The sequence below is a fragment of the Colossoma macropomum genome, unplaced genomic scaffold (genome assembly GCF_904425465.1).
Source record: "Colossoma macropomum unplaced genomic scaffold, Colossoma_macropomum, whole genome shotgun sequence".
Lineage (NCBI taxonomy): Eukaryota > Metazoa > Chordata > Actinopteri > Characiformes > Serrasalmidae > Colossoma > Colossoma macropomum.
Genome location: NW_023494790.1, coordinates 37,075,978 through 37,103,094, shown reverse-complemented (window position 1 = coordinate 37,103,094; position 27,117 = coordinate 37,075,978). Strand labels below are relative to the sequence as shown.

The following is a 27,117-nucleotide window of genomic DNA, read 5'->3' as shown; positions in this document are numbered from 1 at the left end:
TTTTTTTCGTTTTTATGTGAATTGATTATTTTGCATCTAATCTCCTTAATAATATCTCTTGATTGAGCTACATCAAGTGGTCACTGCAAAGCCCTGCAATTACAACTTAGTTTCATGTAGCCCTCAGCAGTCTGCTGACTAAATCGTCGTTAGTCATCCTGTGCCTGTCCTTTTATAATGAGCAGTGGACACAGTCTGGAGGAAGAGTTGGCTGTTGGTGTGGGAGGTGACACTCACATTGGCCTAACCGCTCTATTTTGGTTAGCGTGTCCGTAACCTTAAGCTAGGCCTACATGTTTGGGTGTATAAATAGCCTGGTTAGCACAGGCCCACTGGCTCTATTTACATTGAGCTTGTGACAGGCTGGCGAGCCGGAGGCGGAAGAGGCCGGACTTTGTGATTTCTATTGATCCTAAAGGACCACTGCTCTGAAAGGTAGTTGGAATGGTGTTGCTCAGTGGCTTATCACTGTTAGCGTAGAGGGTTTTCTCTGCTAGATACTTGGACTTCTATGGATTTGCCTGGTTGGAGGCCAGACTCACCTGGAATTTGACCTTTTTCTGTTTGCACTGATTTCTTTCACACTTGAGAAGGAAGGCGTTCTCCAGGCCAACTGTTCATATGTTTTTTCTCTCTTTCTTTCCTGTATATTTCTCTTCTTCCCCCACCCCCCCCCCCCCACCCCTCGCAGTCTGATCCTAACTTGCGATGGACCAGCAGCACGATTTGCTCGGCTCTTCACCCAATAGCCACTACAACCCCAACGCCATGGCAACCTCCCTCGCTGGTATGACCATCAACGACCATCACCATGGCAACCAGTTCCACAAGGAGAACGGCGTCGCCGGGGGGCACATGGGACCCGGAGACGGGCCGATGAAAGGTGAGGCGACTGCTGTGGAATTCAGCCAAAACAAGAACAAAAGAGCTCTCGCTGAACTGACTGCTTTGTGATTCTTCAAAAGGCTGCTGGGTAATTCTTGCATAAGGATGTCACACAGTTACGTCTGCGCTGCCTGTCAGAGGTTTGGGGACACCTTGTCCAGTAATATTTGGTTTTCTCTGATACTTTTCCATTAAGCAAAAAAATATCCCTGCAGTGGTTTTGTTACTGTAAACCGTTCTAATGATTTGGGTGTTTTCATTCCCAGTTTATGGCACACTCTTTTGGCACAAAAGTGGTTCACATACCTGAAAGGTTTGAGTGCTGATGGGTGCTGACATCACAACAAGGTGATGAAATGCATTACCTTTGGCTTTATTCACACTTTTTTTTTTAAACAAAGGTGCCAAAAACGGGTTCTTTGTGCAATGACGTAGAAGAACTACCTTTGGTTCCCTAAAAAAACTGGCAGTAGGTAGGTTTTTAAAGAACTATGTTTGAAAAAGATATTTGTGAGTGCGAATGTTTCTGAAGTTTACAGTTTGAAAATTATCAATAATAATTATTAACAATATTTTTATTTATATAGCACTTTTCATGCTGGTGGCAGCTTTACAGACAGGTGACAAAGCAATAATACAAGAAATTGTAAGTATTAATTTAGAATCGTGTAAGAAAGTGACACAGATCAAATTAAAAGATAAACACCACGAGACGTAGAGTTTTAATGAAGCGTTCAGTTAAATAGATACATTTTTAGATGCTTCTTAAAAATTAGCTCTGAGCTGGACTGTTAGGAGCAGAATAACTGTTTAGAAGTAGAATAACTGAAAGAGCCTCTCCACGTTTTCTGTATTTTACTGAAGGTGTTTGTAGAAGGTCAGAATCTGCAGATCTAAGATCATAAACATCCAGACACTCTGTGACGTAAGCGGTGTTTTAAGGTCATTTAGAGCCTTAAAAACTAGTAGCAGAGCTTTAAAATCTATCCTGAACGATACAGACAGTGCAGCTCTTTCTAAATGAGAGTGATCTGATCTCTCTGTTCTGTTTTTGTTAGGACGCTGCTGCATTTTGTACGAGCTGTAAAGGATGTATTGTTTTCTTAGGAAGTTCAGTAAAAAGATCATTACAATGATCAGCTCTGCTGTAGCAATGGCTACGGTCCCATTACAAGCCTCATTGCTTAAATCCGATGTTTTGCTCAGATCCGATCTCTCTGACATGATGGTTCACACTCGTTTAGGTCAGTGACTCAAATCGGTCATTAATGTGACGAACCGGCGTCCTGAAATGACCCTCATGAGCTCATCCTACTCAGTAACGTCACGTGAATGAATCACGTGCATCATCAGCACAAACTAACGAGCAGAACGAGCTTTGCTGAGAAGATAATTAACTCTGATCAGCTCTCAGCTTCATTATTAGAGTGAGACGAAGGAGAAAAAGGTGAGATGAGCTGCTTTTTCACCGTTTACAGGCTTTAACTTCTGTTCGGCGCTGCTGCCATGGTAACGCTGAATGATGGCGCATGCACAGTTGTCTCATTAAGGCAGCATGGCCACGAATCGGATACGTATCCGATCTCGGACCACATATGAAAGTGGCTCAGGTCGGATTTGAAAAGGTCAGATTTGTGTGTCCACACAGCCCTGAAAACATCAGATCTGAGTCACATTAGGGCAAAAAATCGGATTTGTGTCACTTCAACCTGGTAATGTGAACGTGGCCAATGTTCTAACTTAAAAATGTTAGTTTGCCTAGTTATTAGAAGTTCAGTGAATTTTGAATCATTCAAATTTTGAATCATTGAAATATTGAATCATTTGTTCCAAATAATGTGAAGGTTCTAGAAAGAACTCATATTGGTAAAGAAACTTTACTCTGTATGAAGGTTAAAGATCTCTTTTTCAAACATGGTTCTTTAGGGAACCAAATGAGGTCCTTTAATGGCATCTCTGAAAGAACGCTTTGGATCCCTTTAGAAATGGTGGTGCTTTATCCTTCAGTTTAGGAGTTTTTGCAGAAAAAAAGACTGATCTAAACATCTCTCTTTATTATGCTAATTTATTGCAAACTGACAAAAAACATGCTCATTTATGAGACAGCCAGCGACAAGACTAGACTAGTGAGGGCTACGTCTGCCTGTGTGCTACATTTAGAGGCTAAATAAAGAGGGAGGGAAGGGAAAATGGAATTGTGTGTGAAGGAGACACTGACCTGAGCAGGCTGCCAAAATAGTACCGACGATTCAGTCGGATCAGAATTTGTTAACATATCATACACGTGCGTCATGCCAGCATAGTGTAACAGGAACATTGTTCTGACAGATTAAATCAGATTCATATCTTGGCCGGGGGACGCGTGAAGAATCGGATGATGTGGTGCAGAGAGATTAATACCTGTGCCTAATAAATTATTCAGCCTCATTAATGAACTCATTAGCATGTCGTGTGTTCACGAGATCTCATATAGCTCATGCTAACTCACAGTGCTTTGCCCTTTCCCCTATACACTTGCTTTTGAATACATTTCATGACCTGGATTAAACCCACTGTAGATTAAGACTATAATCTCCATACTGTTTTCCTCTAGATTTTCCACATTTGGGATTGTCCATTCTGTTTTTCTTGGGCCTGTTTGTTAAATCTTCTCTCAGCTTCTTGGTGCAGCTGCAGCGGCTCCCTGATATATTCCTTTGTTTTAATCTTTTTACATAAAGACATCAAGGCCACACTTGACTGGGGTAGTCAATCCAGGCTTTGCAGCTGCGTGCACTGCTCTGTAATCCAGGCATCTGGGTCAGCCTCCTCTCAGTGCTACGTTCTTGCGTAGTATCTGGTACTGATTCAACCCCACCATGAACCAAGATCTGTGTGTGAATGTGTGGCAAAGGATGTTTTTGTTTACAAACCATTTGCCTTTTAGAAAACAAAGTGGACCCATTAGAATGAACACAGTTGACTTGAACATTTCCAGAAAAGACAAAGCTTTGGCTGTGCAGATTCCATTGACGTCAATAATTCCCCATTTGAAAAAAAATATATATGGACATTTTTTTATATATATTTGAAATACATTTTAAATACATTGCAGTCCAGACGGAAATACATTCCAAACAGTAAAATGTATTTCTGAATATATTGCCATATTAACCAAAATATTATAAAATACAATTATTTTGAAATGTATGGGGAAATATTACACACAGACATGTATCAAACAAAAATAAATATATGTAAATGTATTCATAAAATACAGTTGAAAATGTATGAAAATAGCCGAAATACTGTCTAATGCACTTCACTGTTTGATACCTTTTGAAAAGAATTTGTATTCCAGTGTCTTAATTTTAAATATTAGCAAACGAACCTTTAACATGACAAAAGCGAGTGTTGTAGGTATTGATACTCTGTGAAAGTGCAATTATGATTTGATATCTCGTTTATTTGAGATACATTTTTTGTGAGCGCCGTCTTCTGTCTTACCATATACATACGATGATTAATGCAAAGTCAGAACCGTTCATTCAGGTTATGTATATTTATATATATATCTTTAACTTTTGTTAAAACTACATAAAATTGAAAAAAATATAATAACAAATACAAATAAAATCATTTAAAAAATATATTTAACAAATGCATTTTTGGCAATTTTCATACATTGCAAAAAAAAAAATTGTATAAACATATTTTTTTTTTCCATATGGGTCAGTAGCGTTACCAGAATCTTACAGGCCCCAGTGCAAAAAAAATAAAATTAAAAAAGCAGGAAGTGGGGTGCAGCACAATTCAGGACTGCTAAGAAGAGCGTTAGGAAAATAATAGATCAGAACTTTAAAAGATATAGTATAACCGCCTCTACAGTTTCAGAGTGGAGTTTGTATTTTTATTTTAAGCTTTATTTATATATTTTCCAAACTTACTATATCCGTGCCCTGTCGGCCTGTTTTGGGGGCATGTTGCTAAAACACAAACAGGTTTAGGTGTCCAAAGTAAAGGTGTATGCAGAGTTGTAGGCTGGTTTTGTGCTCCAAAGCAGCCCAGTAGTATTTTGTACACTTAGAAACTAACATAATAATGCCCTGCATCTCATTTGCATAAAGTGAATCCATAATAAGAGAGCAGAGGGAGCAGGGTGTGCATTTTAAAGCTGTTTGATGTGTCAGTTATATGTCTATGTTGTCATCTTAGGCCACATTATAACACATAATGACACGTCTGTTCGATGTAAGATATCAAACTATTCGTATTCTTTTTGAATGACCTTCCTGCCCCTGTTCAAAAGTTACTTTCGGTGTATCAAAAACTTAAAATATAATGTAATTGTATAATCACTGTTGTGAGGCTCAGCCAAGCTGGTGCTGTAATGTAGGCTGAGTGTTAAGTATAGTATTATTGTTACTGTACATGGGTCAAGGGTGTAAAATTGCCTAAGCATTGCCTAAGATATAAGGCAATGTAAGACTTTAGTGACTGCACCCCTCCCTCTCAAGCTGTGGGCCCCAGTGCAACTCCCTCAACTGCACTGCTGACAGTTACGCCAGTGTTCGTATTGCCATCTTATTCTGTTGCAAGCACTAATAATCACTCTATTTATTTGTTCAGTGGCTCTCTGTTAGCTTGGCCCTGCTAGTTTAGAATAACCTATTCAGTGATCAGATTTGGGATAAACCGATATGGTAGTTGTGGGCCAATGCCGATATCTGACATGTTTGTGCCAATGCTGACACATAAACATTTATAATATGTAGAAATTAAGACTATATCTAGCTTTTATGTAGAAATATAAATGTAATATAACTGTTTGTCTGCGGTTACAGATGCGGTAAAATGAATAGAGTGGACACATTTTAGCACAGTTGCCCGGTAAAGCCTGAACGCTCTGCTCTTCCAGAATGCAATAAATATTGGTTTGAAATATTGGTCAAATATAAACATCTGTCCTGAAGTAATTATCTCCTGATACCAACATATATCCGATATCATCATGCACCCCCCGGCTAACGGTGTTGTCCAAATGCACCAGCGTTTAGCTGTAAATGAATGTTGTAACATAATCAAGCAAGGCTGGAATCAGCTTAGGTTTTAAAGCTAACTTCGTTGCCTGTGCACATTCTAGCCCCTCTCCCTCTAGCATACATAAACAACGTAAAGGGGGGCATGCAGTCATGGTACCAAGTGACAGGCTCTCGCAAGGGCTGCCAACTCCACACACAATGGCTTCCGTTGTGTTATGCACGTTCACATGCTATAAGCGCAGCCATAATGCTCTCTCTTCATCCTCCTGTGACCCCTGCACACCACAGTGCGTAGCTTAGCTTTCCCCAGTCTGCAGCCCTCACTAGTGCACACTTTCTCCCCTTTCACCCTCCCCATCATGCCGCACACAAGGTGGAAAAACCACACAGAGGCCACGCCAAAGGCAAATAGCTCAAAAGAGAGTGAGTATGTCGTGAAGTGTAGAAGTGTGGTTGAATTGGTAGAACAGTAAGAGTTGTGTAGTTTAGTAGAAGATAGACGTGGTGTGTTTCTTAGAAATGGCTTTATTATTAAAGCGAGCTTGGTAAGTTTTATTTAGGAGTTACCTGAAGCAAATAATAGCAATATTATCTGGGACTCTTTTGACCTTTGAAAGTCCACAGGTTGATTTATGTTTCCTATTGTCCATCTTAGGCATTTACCACCCTTTCTGTGCTTCATGTCTTTTGTCTGTGACCAAACATGACGTATTTTCTTTCAGAGGAGTCCGAAGAAGCTTCAACCAAACCAAGCGAGAATGAGCTAATAACGGAGACTGAGAGTGCTGATGTAAAGAGCGCCCTCTCTGGTGAGGAGGTGCTGTGTGGCATGAGCCTTAAATGATATGGCAGCATGAAATTCGTACAAATGCAAGAACAAGGCTGTATGAAAAGCTACAAATGTCAGGTTTAGGCTCAGTAGACTTGCTTCTTATATAATCTTGTTGGCACTATTTGTACAAATTAAAATTTTTGAATCAAATTTTTTTAAGCTACTGCCTCATCATACTAACTGAGTATTTGCTCAGAAACAGCTTGCAGAGTTGACATGCTTTCCCACTTATTGATTTCCAGTTAAAGTTTCATTTACAGTTCTATGATTAAAAACAGCTGTGCCTTCTTCCTATTTCCTACTCAAATATACATTTCTTGATAGTTGAATCTCAGGTTGCTGGTGTTTTGAGTACAGTGAAGCTGAGATCTCTCCCTCTGGAGAAGAAGGCATGTCTACCTACTGAGCACACCTGACTACAGGTTTTATATTTAGTTGTACTAGATGATCTTGCAAATTAGACGTGACCGAGGCTGAACCAGAGGCTGAAAAGAGATCTTCCATTCTGGTGCAGTTAGAAAGCTAAGCAACAATCCACCAATAAATAATAAAAATATAGAAGTGATGATAGTTATATCATCTAATCTGGCCTCCTGACAGACTGTGTACCACCTGTTTTTTTATGTATTCATTTATAGCTTTACTGACAAAAGCTTGTATGACTGGCCCTTTTATCTTATGCAGACTAAGGTCCAGTCCCGTTTCTTATTTTTACCCTTACCCCTTGTTTTCGAATGTCACTCTACCCCTTGGAACTGAGTTACAAGGGGTAGTGGTTGAAATCTTCCTCTATGAAATGGGACCCTCAAATAAAAAGAGCATTACTTCATTAACAGCTACTAGCGCTGCTCTGTAGGCGACCCTGCCAGTCTGCAGTGACAGCAGAGGAGGGTAAAGTTCAGCTCCTCACTGCTGGGCTTTAGTTACATTTAGGACTCATGTGCCTTCAGTGAGGGGGGCGACAGTTATTTATTATAGCCCACAATTCTTCAGTGCTATGAAGATGAAGTCAGCTATTCACCAGCTTCTCGTTCGAATTTTCCCGTTCCACTTTGGTGCTGCGGTTCTGCAACAGTGTTGGACACCAGAATGTAACTGCTGGACTACTTAAGGTGGAACAGGAAATTTAGCTACATCGGCATACTACTAGTGATTTTTAATGCTTGTAATGAAGAAAAGGACCATAAAACATTGAAACGGCATTAAACTAAGGTAAAACAATGATTATCATAATTTTTCTTTGGTCTCTTGTGCAGCCATCTTGCCGCTTCGTTTTTCTCATAACACTGGAGAGTCTCTGAAAAACCTCCGTTTGGAGGGTCATGTAGCCCCCAACACTTCGCCCCGCCCTTCTATTACAACAAGAATCGGGACACCCTACCCTTAGATGTGAACATGCAAGACGGAGGGGTGAGGGATGAGTGGTAGGAGCGAGGGGTGAAATGGGATTGGGCCTCAGTGTTGCTGTCGTAGCATGAAAATTGGGAGTTAGTTCTGTCAAGCCATTTTTGTCCAACATGGATTTGCATGTGAAGTGTTATTATATTTACCTAACCTGATTAATCAAACTCCAAGTTTGTCTTCTGTGAGTGTTTTTTCCACCACTGATTTTGAAACTTGGTCTCAGATGTTTCCACCTTTTCTTGGATCAGCAAAGTTTGTAATGTATAAAGCTGAAGGTGAGGACAAAAAATGATGGGTTCGACACAGATTTACACAGATTCTTAATCAAATTGAATCAACATGCAAGTTTGGATTCTTGGATAATGATATACTTTTCCCAGACCTACATTGATCGGATTGATTTTTGAAATGTGCTTTGACCACTGATTTAGAATATCCTAAAATAACTTCTCAAGAGGAACGTTTTGTAGTCTATTTCAACAGTATTAACAGAGTGACTTTAATGAATGCAGTCTTTAATGCTTTAGCAATAACATTTTAATCATAGTGCAACTAAGCCATTTAGAACACTTGCCCAGTTGAAACCAACAACTGGTTTACCTGAAGCTGTTTTCAAAGTGCTTAACAAACTCCTGGCTGATTATCCTTCTGACTTTGGTCCATAATCAATATCCCATATTACCTTGTTGAAGCTTGAACTGCAGTCCTATAGGCCAGTGAAGAACCTATGACCCAGTTTCAAAATCAACTACAGATTTTTAAAACTGATCCACTTCTCCTTTGGGAATTTACAGAAGCACACGTTGATGAAGAAACAGCGTTAGAACTTGAGCATGCTGAGAGCGCCTCCTTTGGTGAGGAGGAGCAGTGCGGTATGCACATAAAAATCTGTCTACTCTTCAGCTTTCTTTGTTTCTTGCTGCTGTATTAGTCTTCTGTTTCTATTTTGGCATTAAATACTTGGATTTTTTATTATTTTAGGCCATGTAACTTACCTAATCTTTCTTTGCAGTTTGCAGGTTGCAGTTGTTATTTTCTCTGTTAGGTTTCTGTTGACGGCCTCCAACATAACAGACATTTGTTTTATAGCTAATTCCACAGCATGTATTTTATTTTATTAAACATGTGAATTGCTTCTCACTGCCAGTACACCCTAATCATTTTACTTTGAGATATATGTGCTTTCAAAGGTAACGTCCCTCACAAAGATAACATTTCATTCAGATGCAAAAGAGATCATTAATATTTTAAGCGCTTTCCTAGCCCTCCAGTTTTTACAGAGTTAAAACACCAAATATCTGCTTCCTGTGGGTAGCGAATAAACCTGCAGTCAATGACTGAAGACTCTAATTGAGTTTAAATCCTTGTCTAATAGAGGGGTCCGTGGATTCTGCAGAAACACATGGAGAAGCTTCACCACTGTCTGCTCCCGCTGAGGCGAATGGGCAGTGCGGTAGGCACCACCAACTCCGCTAATTGCTGCCTTTCATGATCAGTGTGCTTTGCACTCGGCTGGAATGCTATGGTTTTGCCTTCAACCAGCTATTAACATCTGAGAGATTTTGCCTTTGTGTTGCTTTAAAGCAGCATTCAAGTACCCGGATTACAGGCTGTGCACTTGCCCTTTTTAGCATCAAAACCTTTTTTTTATTTTCTGTTCCCTGTTTTAAATAAATGCTTCTGCAAGCCATAACTTTGCTCTACCAGTGACCAGCAGTTGATCTTGTCACTACAGAGATGAGTCGTCAGGGGACAATGTAACGTACTTCCTTATTTACTCACATTAACATCAGTCACACTGAACCTTTATGGTCACTGGATCATTGCAGTTATACTAACACAGGTGTGATGTCTAAACAAGTGCTGCCTGGTGTGAATTGGAAGACTATCAAGAAGACTTGCTCTCACGCTTCACTGAACAGTAATCTGCTTGCTTTGGTTTTCAGGGCTAATTTATTTTGCGTTCCAAAGTCCAAGCATTTCTTTCTTAATTGGATTATCTTCTGTAAAAAGTTAGACTAGACAAGCTGCTGAATTCTTTGCTTCTCTGCCAACTGTTTTACCTTTTTCATTTTAATGCATGATTCTCTAACATCTGTATATTTACCTTTCTTTTTTCCTGCCATTCGTGAACAAGGAGGAGCTACATCTCCAACAGGTACTATTAAGCGTTTGTCTCTTTTATTTCTAATAAATCACATTCATTTTTCCAAATATGTTTGTAAAAGACCCTTGTCACCATTTTTCAGTGTTTGTACATCACACCAATGCCACGTTGATCATTGCTATTCTAGTAATGTATTCGAGTGCTTCCACATGACCAAGTTCCCATTGTCATGATTGTGAACTGCAAGGTGCGTTTCATGCACAGTCTAATTCAGGCTATTTTTTATGATATAGCTGAGAATGAACACCAGTCACAAAATGATTCATTTGCTGCTACAGATCTCATTCGTGTTCATGTTGATATCCAATTTCATCCTTGTTGTTCATTATGTTAACAAGGCCAGCAAATGTCTTTGTGATGTTTGTTCTTTGTCCTTACCATTTCACTGTGTCTCCACTGTTCTGTTCCATGTCTGATTGAGTCCTGGTTCAGTCTATTCTCTCTTAATGTTAAAAAGGGGCATTAGTGGTTTGGATGTTAATATTCAACGCAGAGTAGTTGGGCCCTTGCCATTATGAGACTTGGGCTGCCTTTAGGGCAAAGTAGCCAGAGTGGAGGGTCCATAAGTCATGAAGTCAGGTAGGTCCTATGCACTGGTCTCTACTGAAAATCTGGAAATATGTTTCCAGATTTAGCAATGGGCTTTGCTTCAGGGGGTCATGGTGAAGACCAGCGAGACTCAGATTGGAGCTTTGTAGACCACAGGCCAACAGATGTAGAAGAAGAGCACTTTCTAAGGAGCAGCTGGAGTGGCAGACCTAAGCATCCACATCATCGACCCGTTAGTCCTGATCGCACCAGGAGCCTGTCCCTGGAGAACGACCTCCCTGTTTCCTTCTTAATCCGTAGCGCTGCGCTGGAAGACCTCACAGCTGTTGGGGACAAGATCAGAGAAACTGAGGAAGCCCCTGTTTCTCATGAATTCCCCCAACAAGGATCCTCCATTGACGATTTTAAGAGCCACCACGAGGATGGATTGCGAACTGCGACTTGTCGACCTAAGATGACACCATTAGGAGATGGAGATACACCCATTGTCAGCATCTCACATCATTCAAATGGCACTTTTTTGGTGGATCCAAGCCTTGAATATGTCCAGGACAGTTCTATAACAGAGCAGGACTTTGCTAGTTCCGAGCTATTACCAGAAGACCACATGCAAAAAGGAAGATCTGAGACTGTGAGAGACTTTTCTTTGACACCCCAAAAAGGTGCTGAGTCCCAGTGTACTCTAAGGTCACATGACTCTGAAAATCTGGAGATGGAAGGCAAAGAAGTTTCGTGTTTTATGAAGAGCCCAATTGGGTCTCCAAGCACCTCCCGTGGTTCGCCAGCTAGAAAATCTCTCGTTCCTGTGGCTCAGTTTAAAGGTCTGTGCTGCCATATTCAAGTCCCAGTCCAGTCTCTCTTGTTTTGTTTCCCTCCACCTTTGCTTTACTGAGCAGCTTAGCTGTGCCGCACTGTCTTCCCCTATAAAAGCGTCTAGCAAAGTAAATGCAGCATTGTAGGAATTCGCCTGTTGCCCCACAAAATGTTCAGTTTTAGTTTCTCTTTCTTTGATTGTAGTTCTGTCACCCTGCTGTGCTTTGATTGCTCTTGGTTGGCGGTCTTGCGGCCTGTTTTTTGCGCTGATTGACAGAAGCCATATTTGCTGGCCACAAGTCCTGTTTAGCATGTCACAGCTGCATGAACGTGTGTGTTTCCTGTCACCATGTTTACAGTGACTGCAGGCACCCCATCACCTATGCACTTTCATACACAATATACCCAATACAAGAAAAGCAGTTTCTTGAGGAAATCAAGGAAAATATGTCAGTTCACTTCAGTATGTGTGGCCGTTGTGGTGTAAAAGGACAACGGAAAATGAAAAATTGTTTTGACGCAAAACTGTCTCTCCCACAGCTCAACCCAAGACTGACAGTGATGCTGAGAAACGGGTAAGTACATCTTTTTTGTTTTGTTTTATTGCCATCATTTCACCCGCTGTCTGTATTCTCTCGATTCCTCCTGTTCAATGCATTTTCATCTCATTACCTCCAAAGACCCCCAAAACACCTCCTGCCAAAACTAGACCCTCTTCCCTAAAGAAACCCTCCACCATTGTGAAAAAATCCAAAGTTTCCTCCTCCACTAGCTTTCCCTCAACACCTGTAAGTGCCGTGCTCAAAGAAACGCGGCCAAGGGTGAGTATAGTAGCTGAGCGAGCCTTGCCCACCTGCTCTTGGTTAAAATGGTTTAATCCACAGTCCTTTTCTGATAGTGGTATGCTCTTCTTCAGCTCTGCGTAACAATACATTAATAATTATAATAACAACATTTGCATCTCATCTGCATTGTGGTTTTTGCTGCATGGAGGTGTGGCGTACATGCTTAAAGTCATTTTGGCCTAATAAGACGCATAGAGTTTTATTGACATATTGTTTATTAACAGTGTGATGACACTTTAAGGAGACCTTTGGGATGTCAGCTTAAAAATCATTTTACAGAGGTTGGTTAAAGGAATAGTTAATGATAAAAAATAAAATTTGAACAACTTTACCCCGTACCCCAAATTCAAGTCATTTTTCGTTGTTGGAAGTTGCTTCTTTATTTTTTAACTGGAGCTGTGAGACTAATGTAGCTTACAAATAATGGAAGCTTATAACTGCCATTTAGCGTTGTGCAAACTGTATTCCGAAGGTTGCCTACACACTAGAAGCTGACGCAGTGTCAGAAACACAGTCCCCCAGTGTATTTCAGTTAGGATGCTGCGTCAGCTCTGTCGGATTAGAAACGTGCCTGTATACAGTGACAAGATGCTTCGTTGAGCGTCGAAAAAGTTCAGACCTTTTCAACTTTTGCTGCAACGGATTCTGACGTGGAGTCAACCAGTTGACAGACAGGCAGAAGACAAATGAAAATCCAAGGTGGAGGACGGTAGCGACGCTGTGCACTCATTTCCTGTTCAGTATGACTTCTTTGCCATCGTGGCTGTTGCCTGCTCGGCTCTGTATATGGCCATCGCCAAAATGTTTTTTCGCTGGCCCGAATTTCTTTGTTTCTGGTCTAAATGTTTTGTTTCCCACTGGATTTCGAACTGTACAGACTCCACCCTGCTCCAGCCGAGTCTGCACACGTATGCGTCTACCGCTCCGTCCTTGCATCGTCTAGGCCCCCTAAATCATCACACATTTAATCTCAAATAGACTCCCTGACACTATATATAACTCTAATAGAGTATACTCATATAGAGTATGGTATAAATATGGACAAAGGATGCTGCGTAGCTAAAAACAGCTGTTAAAGTCATCTTGAAGTCTTGTCCATTTTTGTCAAGCTTTCGTTACTTAACTACATTTGACTTGTATCTTCAGTGGAAGACGAAAAAAGCAAAAGATACCAAACGTGTCTTGGCTGATCGACTATATTTGGGGTGCAAGTTTGATTTTCACTCACCTTTTCCTTTAAGCAGAAAGGTTTGCAATATGTAAACTAGTAGGTATTCATAGCACTGGGTGCTCATTAGTACATGGCATGCTAGAAATAGTGCACATTTGCTTGCTGTGGTCACAGAATACCGCCACGCAAACAAGACCGATAAACAACATGTCGCTCATCAACAGTGCTAACCTGCACTTTCTTTTGTGTTTTAGGCCCCAGGTAGTGGCAGGCCTCATGCTGCTGGCACTAAGATTCCTGCGATGACCCCTCCTCAGTCAGGTGAGTTCCCAGCTGCTCTCAGTTCTGTGGCTGCCTTGTACATAAAGTTACAGCTAAACAAGACTGATATCGTGTCATCCCTGAGTTAACAGCTCCCTGCTCATGTTTTTGATTCTTCTTTTACAACAGTGAAAGTGGATCCGAAGAAACCAGTGAAGAATGGAAAAGGTAAATGAGTTGTGTAGAGCTTGTGAGTACACATCACATTGAAGAGACTTGCTTGAAAGAAAAGCTTACCTTATGATCATTTAATGTATTACTGTATCATCAGAATACTCAGTATTGATCCCAGCATTTGGTGCACCATGAAGAAGAATACGATGCTCAGAACAGACAGGTCATACTACTAAGCATTATCTCACTTTATTAAGATATGTAAACTGATTACAGTAAACAGAAGTTTAAAGCGATAGTTCAGCAAAAAATCAAATTTACACAGTATTCTCTGTACTTCAAATGTACGCAATCAGCATGTTGGGTATCTGATGTTTGCCTTCGTTTTGTATTGGAGCTGCGAGGCTAACAAGTAATGGAAACCTATACACCACCAATTAGTAGCTTTCAAGCTACAGGCCTAAATCATCACGTTTGCCTCAAATCGTGTGCAGTTGTTAAGTAATCTCCAATAGGCTTATGTGGTTTCTGACAGTGTATGACTCACTGTTATCTATAAAAACATACAGAAATACAGAGAAAATTAATGTTTCAAGATGTTGCGTCTGTTTTTTATCTATCCAGCATTCTTTTGTTTAAATCATTGAGATTACTTAACACCTCAGTGCCGTTTGCATAGTGCTGATTGGGGTGGTCATTGCTTGTCAGCTACATTAGCTTTGCAGCTTTGGTGCAAAAACAAAAAAGGAAGCAAACATCAGACACCAAACTTGTCTTGGATGATCGACTACAATTTGGGTTAAATCTGGGGGGACTGCTAACCCAAACTGTAGTCGGGTTAAGGGGGGGGGACTGTTTAAATTAGATTTTTCACCAAACTATTGCTTTTTAAAAAAAGTCAAGCAGTGATATTAGAAAAGTTGCTGACACAACTTCATCCTGTCCTTCTCTTAGACTCCCCTAAGACCCCTGAGGCCAGTGGGCAGAGCAGTCCTGGCACCCCTAAATCCCCCTCTAGCAAGGCTCTTGGTGGAAAACCGCCAGCAGGGAAGGACATGAAGAAGGTAGCAGTGATCCGCTCCACCCCCAAGTCTCCTGGCTCCCTGAAGAACCGCTCACCAGCCCCACTAGTTGCTGCGGCCACACCCTTGCCTGACCTGAAGAACGTGCGCTCAAAGATTGGCTCCACTGAGAACATCAAGCACCAGCCTGGAGGAGGCCGGGTACCTTATTCACTTCTCATCCACTTTACTTTCAGTCTGGTTATTTAGATGAGGGTGCTGGTAGAAAGTACTGCACCATGATGCTACTTCAGGCATAAAACATTTGCCATTTTGTAATATGTAGTTCTGATATTTAAAGGCAACGATAATGATGGTGTAGGTCTCTTTTAATGGTTTATGGGCATGATTTTAAGTGGAATTCCACCAACTTTCCACACTTTTTGTATAATTCAAAGATAAAGATGTAAACAAAGTCATTCAGAGTGGTTTGATGTGAAAAACTCATCTCACTGTCACTTTAATTCATTTATTCCAAGCTCCACTGTCAGTCAGCACATCCCTTTTACTCTAATCTCTTTTACTTGCACTCACTTCCCAATACTCTACCTTTTTACAGGTCCAAATACTTGATCAGAAGTTGGACTTTAGTAATGCTCAGTCTAAGTGCGGCTCCAATAACAATTTGAAACATGTACCTGGAGGTGGCAAAGTGAGTAACTAAGGAATGAAGCTTCAGCCTTATTCCTACAGTTTTGAAAACCAGAAACTCCAGTTACCCTTACCTCCTTTCTAGAGTCCAATCACTGCTCTTCAAAAGTACTATTATTTTCTCTGGTCACACTCTTTCTTATAATAAGCCTGAATGGCTTATAGTAGCTTTCAGTAGCTTCCAAAGTCTCATCACAGCATGGTCCTGATCTGCAGCATTTGTGGTCGTTAATATGTGGCACGTTATCTCTCGCTCACAGGTCCAGATTCTGGATAAGAAGGTGGACTTCAGCAGCGTTCAGGCTAGATGTGGATCTAAAGACAACCTTAAGCATGTTCCTGGAGGAGGAAAGGTACGTGACCCTTCTATGTTGTCATGTGCTTGGTCTTATTCAGTGTTTTAGATAGCTAAGCCTAAACTGCAAGACCTGATTTGTTGTTTTTAATGTTATTGTTAAGTTACAGTTAGCCAGTTCATTCAACAGATGCCATCTTTAGGATTGCAAATGGACACATTCTACCTTTGAAAGACTGATTGCAATTACAAGACTGAATATTGGACCTACTGAGGTGGTGTTAGGGCTTTGCAATATGGTTCACAAGGCACAAGTTTTATCCACTGTACTATGCAGCCACTTTAAAGCCACTGTTATCATTTGGGGTTTCTATTTTGCTAACAGTTACCAGTTGAATGGCTGCCACAGGTTTCAGAAAACTCATCTGAGTGCACAAAATGCCCATAATGATGTGCATTGAGATTTCTGTGATATTCAAAATGTTAATCTCCAAAAAAGTCAGTGCAAACATATTGCAAATATTCGGCCAGCTCTACGAGTAGCTAAAACTAAAATTTTCCTGTAATAATGTTGATTATCTGAGATAATAACGTCTAGAAAAGCCTTTCTATCTACTGGGATTTTCTAATTTGGGTCCTAATGAATTCTTCTGTACATTTACCTCACACAGGTCCAAATTCTTGAACAGAAGCTGGACTTTAGTAATGTCCAGTCTAAGTGCGGCTCGAAAGACAATATCACACATGTACCTGGAGGTGGAAAAGTGAGTTACGGTGGGACGAAAGCATTTTCCCCCTAAATTTGCCTCCATATGCTCATTCCCTATCAAAAAGAAATATTTAACATCCTTCTCCTGTCACCACTGCTGCATGGCAGTCGTAACTAATCAAGATGCATCCTACCAAGACTAACTGACCTGTTTCTGGGGGAGTCCTCAGCTCAACAACAGTATCCGGTGCTCTCTATTCAGAGGCAGAAAAGTACATGTGGTTCACTTTCCACTGTGTTCTCCTCTTGCTTTGGTCCTGATGTGCAGCTCTTGCTGTCCTGTTTGGCATTTCAGAAAAGATAATTGTTTTCTTTCCTTCATTTCTAAACTCTTCCAGGTAAAAATACTTGATCAGAATCTGGACTTTACTAATGTTCAGTTTAAGTGCAGCTCCAAAGACAATATCAAACATGTACCCGGAGGTGGAAATGTGAGTAACTATAGGATGAACTCAACGCCTTCAAGTCTTGGTTCTTCCCTAGAGTTATGACCATTTGTGAAGACTCTTGTTAACGAAACACCCCTCTGAACTCCCCTATATCTTGTATCTCTTTTCTATCAGGGTTTATCTAGCCTACAGACACTAGTTCTTCTGTTCACTAAGTTCTAGACTTCTACTTTATTAGCTTTTCAAGTCAAGAAGAAACTTGTGGTGTGGCATAGTGGGGCTGTGGTGGCTCTGGGTTCCTCATAGATGGGCTCTTCTCTTGTCCTCATTGACAGTTCTCTCTCCCTGTCAGCTTGTTAGCTTGTTTGAGAAGTATAACACTGCCCCCCCTCTTCCCCACACCTGTTCACTCTTTCAGGTTCAAATTCTCGATCAGAAGTTGGACTTAGGTAGTGTTCAGGCTAGGTGTGGTTCCAAAGACAATATCAAACACACACCCGGAGGTGGAAAAGTGAGTAAACAAGGGAGGAGTGGAACATCTCCGGCCTTGTAATATATCTCTTCTCCCTGTGGTTTCAGTGCCATCAGTTGTAGCTCTACCAATTTACATTAACTGTTACAGATCTTTACCATTTCAAGACTTTTTTCACTAATGCATGGTAATTGCCTGTCTAGTCTCTAAACTAGTCTGTCGTATTGATCACTCACCGCCTGAAACTCACAACTCCCCATGACCCTTTGACCTTTTTGATGTGACATCTGTGTGTGGTGAACAGGTTAATGGATATTCCAGATATTCCAGCTGCTTGTAGTGTCCTATATTAATATGGATGAGGTACCGTGTAGAAGTGCATCCCATAGACCGCTGAAGTTGTGTTGTCTTTCTGTATCCAGTGTCATGCCCATATTAGAAACTCTGGGTCTGAGTATAAGAAAAAGGAACAGCGTTTTCAAAAATCACTGCTGTGGTAAATAAAAATGTTCCAAAATGTTTGGCCGTACGTACATATGGTGTTGGACAAACTGTATCAGGTTTGAAACATTTTTTTTTACCACAGGATATGCTAGTAGCAGTTTTTGGAAAATCATCATCATCATCACTTTTTTTATATAATAAATATTCCCATGCTCAAGAACGCTTTACAATCAATACATAATCAACAATACATAACACACACACACACACTCCACAGTTCCCAGAGCTAGCAGGGGGATTTCACTGACCATGGTACAGAGTCACTTAGCTAGCCCGGAAAGAGTCCTTAGCCGTGGGGGAAAGTCTCACTCCACAACTACGATGCATCACACAGGAGACTGGCCCGGGAAGCTGAAAATGTCCTTAGCCACGAAGGGGCAGCATTTTCCTGCAGCTGAACACCACCAGTCCAGGCAGCCTCATAGCTGCAATGCAGCGACACCCAGGTGGTCGGCCCAGGCAGCAACGTAGCTGCGATGTAGCATCGCTTAGGGCAGCCAGCCCGAGACGCCTCATAGCTGCAGCGTACTACCAGGGCAGGCAGCCCCACAGCTGCGTCACCCACGCAGCCGGGTCAGGCTGCGATGTCACGTTGATCAGGTCCCCAGTCCAGTGAGCCTCGTAGCTGCAATAAAGCTGTGAAAATGGCATTCATTTTTTCCCATGGGGAAAACATACTTAGACCAGAATGATGCATGACTTCAGAGGTTATTAAGTCAGGAGCCCACATATACGTCAGCTCCACTTCTGCTTTCATGAAGCTCCTCAAATTAGAAGTGCTGATGTAGGACCTGTTCCTGTCAGTGAAGTTATAGTAAATATGAGAGGATCCTAGATCTGCACTCCTACTTTAAGAAGCTTTGTGAATATAGGCCCAGATGGCATTAGTGCACTGCGGTGGCAGTGCAGGTTTAAAGCATTAGCAAACGCACTGGAGATAAGCCAGTGAAGTTAATAAGAGATGCCCTTTACTTTACATTTACAGATTTCCTCTTAACTCAAATGTGGTAGATCAGCCAAGACATGTTTGGTGAAGTTTTCTTCTTTCGTTTTGTACTGAAGCAATGAGGCTAATCTGGATAACAGTTATGGGAGACTCAGCACAGTGCTAACTGCGTACATTGCAAAGTTGATGAGTCTGCTTTAAAAGACAAAGCTTGCCTTATTTTATTTATTTATTTTATATGTTTATTTGACAGGGACAATACAGATAAAATGTATATAGGCCATCTAGCTTAAGCTAATTCGCAGCCCCAGTCCCTGGTTAGGGATAAATAAATAAATAAATAAATAAATAAATACAATACAATACAATAAAACAGGGAAAAAGTTAATAGCACAACATTTGGAATAAATACATAAAATACAGAAAACATGCATACCTATTTGTATGATTACATTTGTGATCAATGCATCTTTATGGCTGTACATCAACTAAAACTTGCAAAATGTTTACAGGTTTGTTTCTGTTTAAGCCGATGTTTCACTTTTACATTAAAAACTTTAAGTTCACTTTGTGTGAACATTCCATAGCCGTTCGCCTTTAACTGTAAAAGATGACTGACCAGATGTTGTTCTGTGCACTGGGGTTCTGCAGTTGCCACTTACTGCTCCCCTGATTCCTGCTTTATAATAAATGGGCAAAGTATTTCTGGGGTGAGATTATTTATGCACTTCAGAATAAGCTTTAAGAAAGAAAGATATATAAAATTATCAAAACCCAGCAAATTATATTTTTCTTGAATTCCACAGTGATGTTGCACAGTTGCACAGTATGACATATGCGATAAAATCATGGCATGCACATACATCTGTGTAGCCTTGAGTGGAATGCAAGGTCTTATCAATCGAAAACAGTTTAATTAGTTTTGATAGTCTTGGTCAGTTTCTTTATCTGAGTATAATATTTTAACTGGGGATCCAGTATCACTCCTAAATAATTAAAATTAAACTTCTTTGTGTTCTTTTTGTCTTATGGTGAAGCCTCAGTAATACTGTCTGTGCATAAACAATATAATTACATAGCAAAAAAAATGAAGGAGTTAAAAAGTAATATACTGCTAATAAGCACTTTTCCATTAATTGTTAGCTACGTTAGCCTTTCAGCTCCAGTTCAAAAGTAAAGAACCAAGATTCAGATACCAAACACGTCCTGTTTGATCAACTACGTTTGGGAAGGAAGTTAACTAGCTCATGGTTGTGGCACAAGAGCCTGCAACGGCCTTTAAATTAGGCTTTTCATTAGACTTCATAGAGCACCAGTCAACACGCACTTATAAAGCTTGCTGTTCTAAAGCCTGATCCATTGAGGCGGAGTAGCTCGCCCCTCATTTCTGAAGGATGGAACCAGCCCCGTCCCTCAGCTCCGCACAGTGAGGTGTTTGTGCCGCTCTGGTCAGCCGGGGCCGAGCGCTCCTTTGTAGTGAACAGTTGGCTGTAATGAGGAGATGACCTCATCGCGAAGACAAGTGTAGCCTTTTTGTCCAGAAAATCCCCTGACCTTTGGCGGTTGTCATGGCGATGAGGTCATCTGATCTATTTTGAGGATTTGAGAGGGCGCATGGTCTCGCTGTGCGTTCGTTGCGGCTCCATATGGCTGTGCGTTGTGAAAACTACCAGGCTGGATTAATATATAATTTCCTACAGCTCATTAATGCAAGTCTTTTGTTTATCATTTATTATCAGCTCCTGATGTGTTTACAAGGCAGATTTCTAGAAACTGTAGACCAGTGTCATCAATCTTATCTATAAGGATCATTCTGCAGAACAAATTCAGAGTTTAAAACACATTTTGGATTTTTAACTGACTTGGACTTTAGACTGAGATTTTTTGCTTTGAGTGACCCTCTACCTTAATTATCACCACCGAAACAATTGTAACACTACTGAAAATTTACCAAATGTTTCAGTAGTGACTGTTTCGGTGGTGACAGTTTCAGCTTATTTTGAGCAAAACTTAGACTCAGCTTTGAGCAGTTGTACACACATACAATCATAATATCTTTCATTAAAAAAGTTTACCTAATTACAGAAAAGATGTATTTCTGCAATTAAACATTATTTCCACAAGTTGAAATTTAGGGGTTACGATTTGGAACAGACACCTCATGAAAGACTCTATAAATGATGATTTTGTATATTGCTGTTGTTGGTGGGAAACCTCATATCTCCAAAATAGTGATTTTACAGGAGAAGGAAAAAACATACTTTTACTTTTAATGTAAGTCAATGGAACCAGACTTTTTTCCAAGTAACTTTGGGCTGTTTCTATTGGTCCATTCTTCATGAAATTTACATACAATGTAAAGGACAGCAGGCATTTTCAGATTATGTCAGAAACTGAAAAACGTGAAAAACGGAGATATGAGGTTTTCTTCCGAAAGCAGTGATATATTTAGCTTATTATTATGTTAATTAATACATTGGGTTTAAATGGAGCATAATGAACTTTTTGTAAACATTTTCGGTTTGAATACTTTAGAAAATTTTTTAAATAGTTTTTACTCTGGGGCTGCAGTTTGAACTAATTCGGTAGAATGATCCATAGGGGGTTGTTGTGGATGCAGGTTTTTAGCTCAGTGAAGCAGAAGCTCACCTGATTTGATTTGTTTAATCTTTTGATCTCAGTCTTAAGACAGTTGATTACATAGAAGAGGTGGACTCCTGCTTGGATGCAATGAAAACCTTTGTGGATCGGCCCTTTGTGGATATGATTAGATTAGTAGATTAAAGATATCTGATCTATGAAGCCATTAGAGCAAGCAAATGTTCATTTAGAGTTTTTGCTCGCATAGTGTGTCAAATTATTGCTTCTGTCTCAAATAAGTAGATACAAATAGACTAACAAGGCTGATTGATTAACAAGGTAGAGTCACTTGGTGTGTCTTTTGCATGGTGTAGTGGTTGTTGTAAAGGGGACTAGACTGAAGTCTGCCACCTGTTGCCGGCTCACATATAATTGTACTGTTCTTCCGGTCTGATCTTCATAGGTCCAGATTTTTCACAAAAAGCTTGACTTGAGCAACGTGCAGTCGAAATGTGGTTCAAAGGACAACATCCATCACAAGCCAGGTAGCCTTTTTCACATACTTGGTCTTCTTCATGGAAATATACAAGAACTGTATTATAGCGTCTTAGATAGGTTTTTTGTGACTGAGCATTTCTTCGCAGTATATAAGGTGTTTCATTTCAAAATATTGTAACAAAAAGTGGTTTGAAAATAATCATATAATAACAGCCAGAAATAACACAAAATAATACATTTTTATTTCTCTAATAAAGGTGGTTTTAACCAAATTATAGCATTGATATTTTTTATATGTGTAAAGCCCACTCCCAGCAAAATGCATTGTGGACAACATCCAAAAATTTGGAATGAAACCCTTCATATATCCTTCCGAAGAGACCGAAATTGGGATGATGACTGAAAAACAATATATTGTGCAGTCGTACTCTGCAGTACTCATACATAATTTTACTTTTTTTCTGCATCTCTTCCAGGTGGAGGAAACATTGAGATCAGGTCAGAGAAGCTGGACTTCAAGGCCCAGTCGAAGGTTGGCTCTCTAGACAACATTGGACATGTGGCTGGAGGTGGCCAGAGGAAGGTCAGAAAAAAGAAAGTTTCGTTAGAAAAGTGCTGCAGCAAACAATGTGAATGACAGTGGTGTCACTGGGGTTTCATATATATATATATATATATATATGTGTGTGTGTGTGTGTGTGTGTATATATATATATATATATATATACACACACACATATATACACACACACACACACACACATATATATATATATATATATATATATATATATATATATATGCATATATATCGCTGCTGTCGGAACAAAACCTGAACTCCAAAATGTTAACTTTACAGAAGAAGGAAAAAACATACTTTTAATGTAAGTCAATGGAACCAGCCTTTTTCCAAGTAATTTTGAGCCATTTCCTTTGGTCCATTTATTATGGAATATAAACACAATGTAAAGGGCAACAGGCATTTCCAACTTACGTCAAAAACTAAAAAACTAAAAAAAAAAGAGATACAAGGTTTGTTCCGACAGCAGCGATATAAATGTATATATCCAAAAATGTCCAAAATTGTCCAGACACTCCTTCTAGTTAGTGAACAGAACTGCTTTAAGGTGCACACACAGCTAATTTCCAGTAGAATGGGACGCTGTGGAACAGCCACACATGAGGTCACCATGTCCAATGCCAAACATCACTTAGAGGGGTATAAAGCCCCCCCAGCATTGGGCTGTGGAGCAGTGGAACTGCACTCTCTGGAGTGATGGAGCTCCATCCAATACCTTTGGGATGAGTTGGAGTGATCCAGAACTGACCATCCAACATCAGTACCTGACCTCACCAATGCTCAATCAAATCCTCACAGCAGTGTTCCAACATCTAGTGTAAAGCCGTACAGGCTGGTACTGCAAATGGAGACAAACTTGTCATGAATACCCCTCATTTCTGAAGAAACTCTGGAGCAGATGTCTACAGGCTTTTGGACACACTGTGTATAGGCACAGGATATAGAGAACGCCTCTTTGGCTGCCTTTAAAGCAGTGCCATTAGGTCAGGGGTGTCCAGTCTTATATGCAGGGGGCTGGTGTAGCTGCAGGTTTTCATACCAAACAAGCAGGAGCTCACCTGATTCTCCTTGTTTAATCAGTTGGTGGGTCATCTAACAACTGATCATGTGAGCTCCTGCTTTGTTGTAATGAAAACCTGCAGCCACACCGGCCCTTGGCAGATAAGATTAGACACTCCTGCATTAGGCAAATCCCCTTTGTGAGCTTTCTCCTCATGACCTCACTGTCCATCTTAACAAAGCCAATCATCTAATCCCTCCTAGTGCTTTTCTGTAGAATGTCAAACCAGGCAACTCTTCCTGTGAAACCGTCGCCAGAAGGTCTAAGCAAGAATTGGAATTTGTGAATAGCTGCTGTTTGCTTTTCTTTTCCCTCTCTTTGTAAAGATGAACAAAAGGCTGTGGAATAATGTCTTTGTTGCTTATCAGCTTGGTTTTACACTGAAAATATAGGATGAATGTAACCCTATAGAAAAGAAAGACAACAAGATCAGATGGAAAGACAAAGGAGAATGCTGATTGTCTCTCCTGAGAAAAACAGCCCATATTTCTTTTTCTGTGCCTTCTCTTGAGTTTTAGTGGAGATCTCAATGAAGTGCTCAGACTAGAAGATAGCACTCATGTTTATCAGCAACTAAACTCTCATCTCTCCTTTATCTCATGTCTCCTTTTTGTCGAATGATATTTCTCCAAAGGAATTTTAAAAGAATCGCCAAAGTCTCCTGAGCCATCAAAGATCAACATTTGAGCAATAAAATGGTCCTCTGACCTTTCAGTGAGTTAAAATTACTCAGAGAACAAGAAGACACAAGATCATGAGTTCAATCCCCGTCCATAGCCGCAAGTCCAAGCGATCATAACTGTCCTCCCTCTCTCCCCGTCACTCAGCGCTATCATAACCAACAAGGGCGTCTGTTAGCTGATACTCCAGAAATAGCAGTTCTCCTCCAAGCGTGTTGAGCGGTTCAACAATGCTGATTTAAGCCTTGGGTTCACTACACGACTTTTCAAGTCTGAACAGATTATAAAAGACTGGGTGTCTCACACTGTCACTCTGGTTTTTGAGAGATTTTTTTGGGCGACTGAAAAACTGGGGATCCACACTAAATGATCAGGGATCACACACTGCTCAACTTTTAAGCTGTTGCTGAACCGAACGGAGCTCACTGAACTCACGCAAACTCTCGCATTCTCCTGCATTCTCCTGTTACTAGGAGACGCAAATAAACAAATGTTGAGCTGCTGTTGCTGTTTTCTCTGTTGTTTGCGCTGAAACAGTGAAGAAGCAGCAGGTAAACATGTTTAAGTGGATCATGGATCTAAAAAGTTATCAGTTGGTATTTTAAATGTACATAAACTCGATTGTGCCTTAAATTCAGCTAATTAGAAAGTCATTCCACACGTACGCCCTCTCAGTTTTCATTGGTTGTTGCAGGAATTCGTTAGATTGAGTCGTTTACACTAGATTTCGCTCAGAGTTGGGTCAAAAAAATCAAACGTTTGATAAACTCTGACTGGTCTGAAATGCGATTGGGACACTATAAATCTGAGGCTGTGCCTCTCACACATGACTCAACTCTCTCCAACTGTCGACTGACTCAAAAATCTGCAGACTAGAGCCGACCAGCACAGACTGAGCCAGACTGAGAATCGGGGCTAAACGCAGGGTAAAGGTCGGGGAGTGTGACCCGGCTTTAGCAGCAGTTTCAAAATATGTGGTAGAGCTTCATGTGTCTTGGAGGAAGAGTGCGCTAGCCTTCACCCTCCCAGCTTGGCAGCATTGTGTGACGGGAAGACCTAATTGGCAATGACTAAAGTGAGTGAAAAATGGAAAAAAAGAAAAAGCCCTTTTCCTATTCTTACCAATGGTGCCTATAATCATAGAGAATACTTCTATGTTGCGTTCTGTTCATTTGCATTCCGTCTGTTTCCTGCATTGACACACAAATTGCCTTAGCGGTTGTTGAAATAGTTGTATGTGTTAAATGGTTACCTGACCTTCACTGATCTATAATTCAGACCAAACCAGAAACAATTAGCATGAATGTGCACAAAGCAGCGGCTTCCAGGACATTTTTTGCTTTTCTTTAAGCTTTAAAATATTTTTAAGCTTTTCTTATTTTCATTTCATTTTCTGTGTTTTTGCCTTTGTGTTACATTTTACTTTTCAGTTCAGCCAAAAAATGATTTAATTTGTCATTTTGCATTCTGTGTGATTTGTGTTGAGTACCCATTTCATATGTTTTTTATGTTTTGGTTCCATTTGTTTGGTTGTGTCACCATTCATTCGCCACTGTGGGGTGTGTGTAGAGAGAGAAGGGGAAGGGTGCAGGCTCTCTCTCCCCTGACCCCACTGACCCCCCAACCCCGTCATCCACCAGCCTCTCCCCAGAACCCATCCACCTCAGCAACCCCCAGATAAAGATTGAGGACTCCAGTAAGTATACAGGAAGGGACTCGCATGAAATCCATCTACATCAATTATTACTCAAGTTGCAGCACTAAAGCCTGTTAAGACATAGCAAAGTCTGCAAAGTATGAACTGTGAAGTTTGTGAAGTGTTCAGAGATGGTAACACTGAAAATCCCAGCACTGCTGCTGCAGTGACAGTTAACCTAAATACAAGTACAAATACTGCTTTTATGATCCATTTAATAAAAACACCCCCTTGTGGAGAATCTTCACTCTGCTAAATGTGAACGAGTGACTTACAAGATCCATGAGGTTCTTTGCATCTAAAAACTACTTAAATAATAACTCTTGAGTTCATATTTGCCTTACAGACTGAAGGTGGAGGTTTCTTTGGCTAACCCTGTAGCTCACCTCGAGTGTTAGCTTTCATTAGCTAAATTAGCCAGCTAATTTAAATACAAATAATAAAGAACAAAGTGTCTGTTTAGCCAAGGTTGATTAGCTAGCTGGCTAACTGCTTTTTCAGTTTGGACGTTGTTTACAAATTATTGTTTTGTTTATTAAAAAAATACCTCCTTTATTAGAGACTTAAGTGAAAAGTGCAGTTACTGTGGATTATACTCAAAAAGCACAGGGAAAAACACAGACACTGTAAGAGAAGCAGTTATTGTTCACCATGTTCCACAGTGTTGCTTGAGGGTGGCAGTAATAAGTCTTTGTCTTTTTAGTGCCTACAAATTCATTTGTCATTTTGTCCTGTGTTAGAGTAATACAATTTAAGTAATAATATAGTATTTCCAAATATTGGTGCTTTCTGAAAAATAGAGAATGAAAGAAAA

The 27,117-nt window shown here is 40.4% G+C and overlaps 1 protein-coding gene across 5 annotated transcripts in view; it reads left to right on the top strand.

Moving 5' to 3' along the window:
* mapta (microtubule-associated protein tau a) overlaps positions 1-27,117 on the top strand; it is a 45,660-nt gene that overhangs the window by 13,734 nt on the left and 4,809 nt on the right. Inside the window, exons 2-18 of one of the 5 annotated variants that reach the window (XM_036573282.1) lie at positions 692-883; positions 6,629-6,715; positions 8,937-9,014; positions 9,518-9,595; positions 10,280-10,300; positions 12,212-12,246; positions 12,352-12,492; positions 13,942-14,008; positions 14,138-14,176; positions 15,077-15,345; positions 15,743-15,835; positions 16,095-16,187; positions 16,801-16,893; positions 17,706-17,798; positions 22,253-22,334; positions 22,764-22,870; positions 26,177-26,303. In XM_036573282.1, coding sequence (XP_036429175.1) covers positions 709-883; positions 6,629-6,715; positions 8,937-9,014; positions 9,518-9,595; positions 10,280-10,300; positions 12,212-12,246; positions 12,352-12,492; positions 13,942-14,008; positions 14,138-14,176; positions 15,077-15,345; positions 15,743-15,835; positions 16,095-16,187; positions 16,801-16,893; positions 17,706-17,798; positions 22,253-22,334; positions 22,764-22,870; positions 26,177-26,303 — 1,678 coding nt within the window. In that variant the 5' untranslated portion in view covers positions 692-708. Of the gene's footprint in view, positions 1-240; positions 436-691; positions 884-6,628; positions 6,716-8,936; positions 9,015-9,517; positions 9,596-10,279; positions 10,301-12,211; positions 12,247-12,351; positions 12,493-13,941; positions 14,009-14,137; positions 14,177-15,076; positions 15,346-15,742; positions 15,836-16,094; positions 16,188-16,800; positions 16,894-17,705; positions 17,799-22,252; positions 22,335-22,763; positions 22,871-26,176; positions 26,304-27,117 lie in introns of those variants that run through there. The other 4 variants (XM_036573281.1, XM_036573284.1, XM_036573285.1 and 1 more) reach the window with 4 other exon arrangements.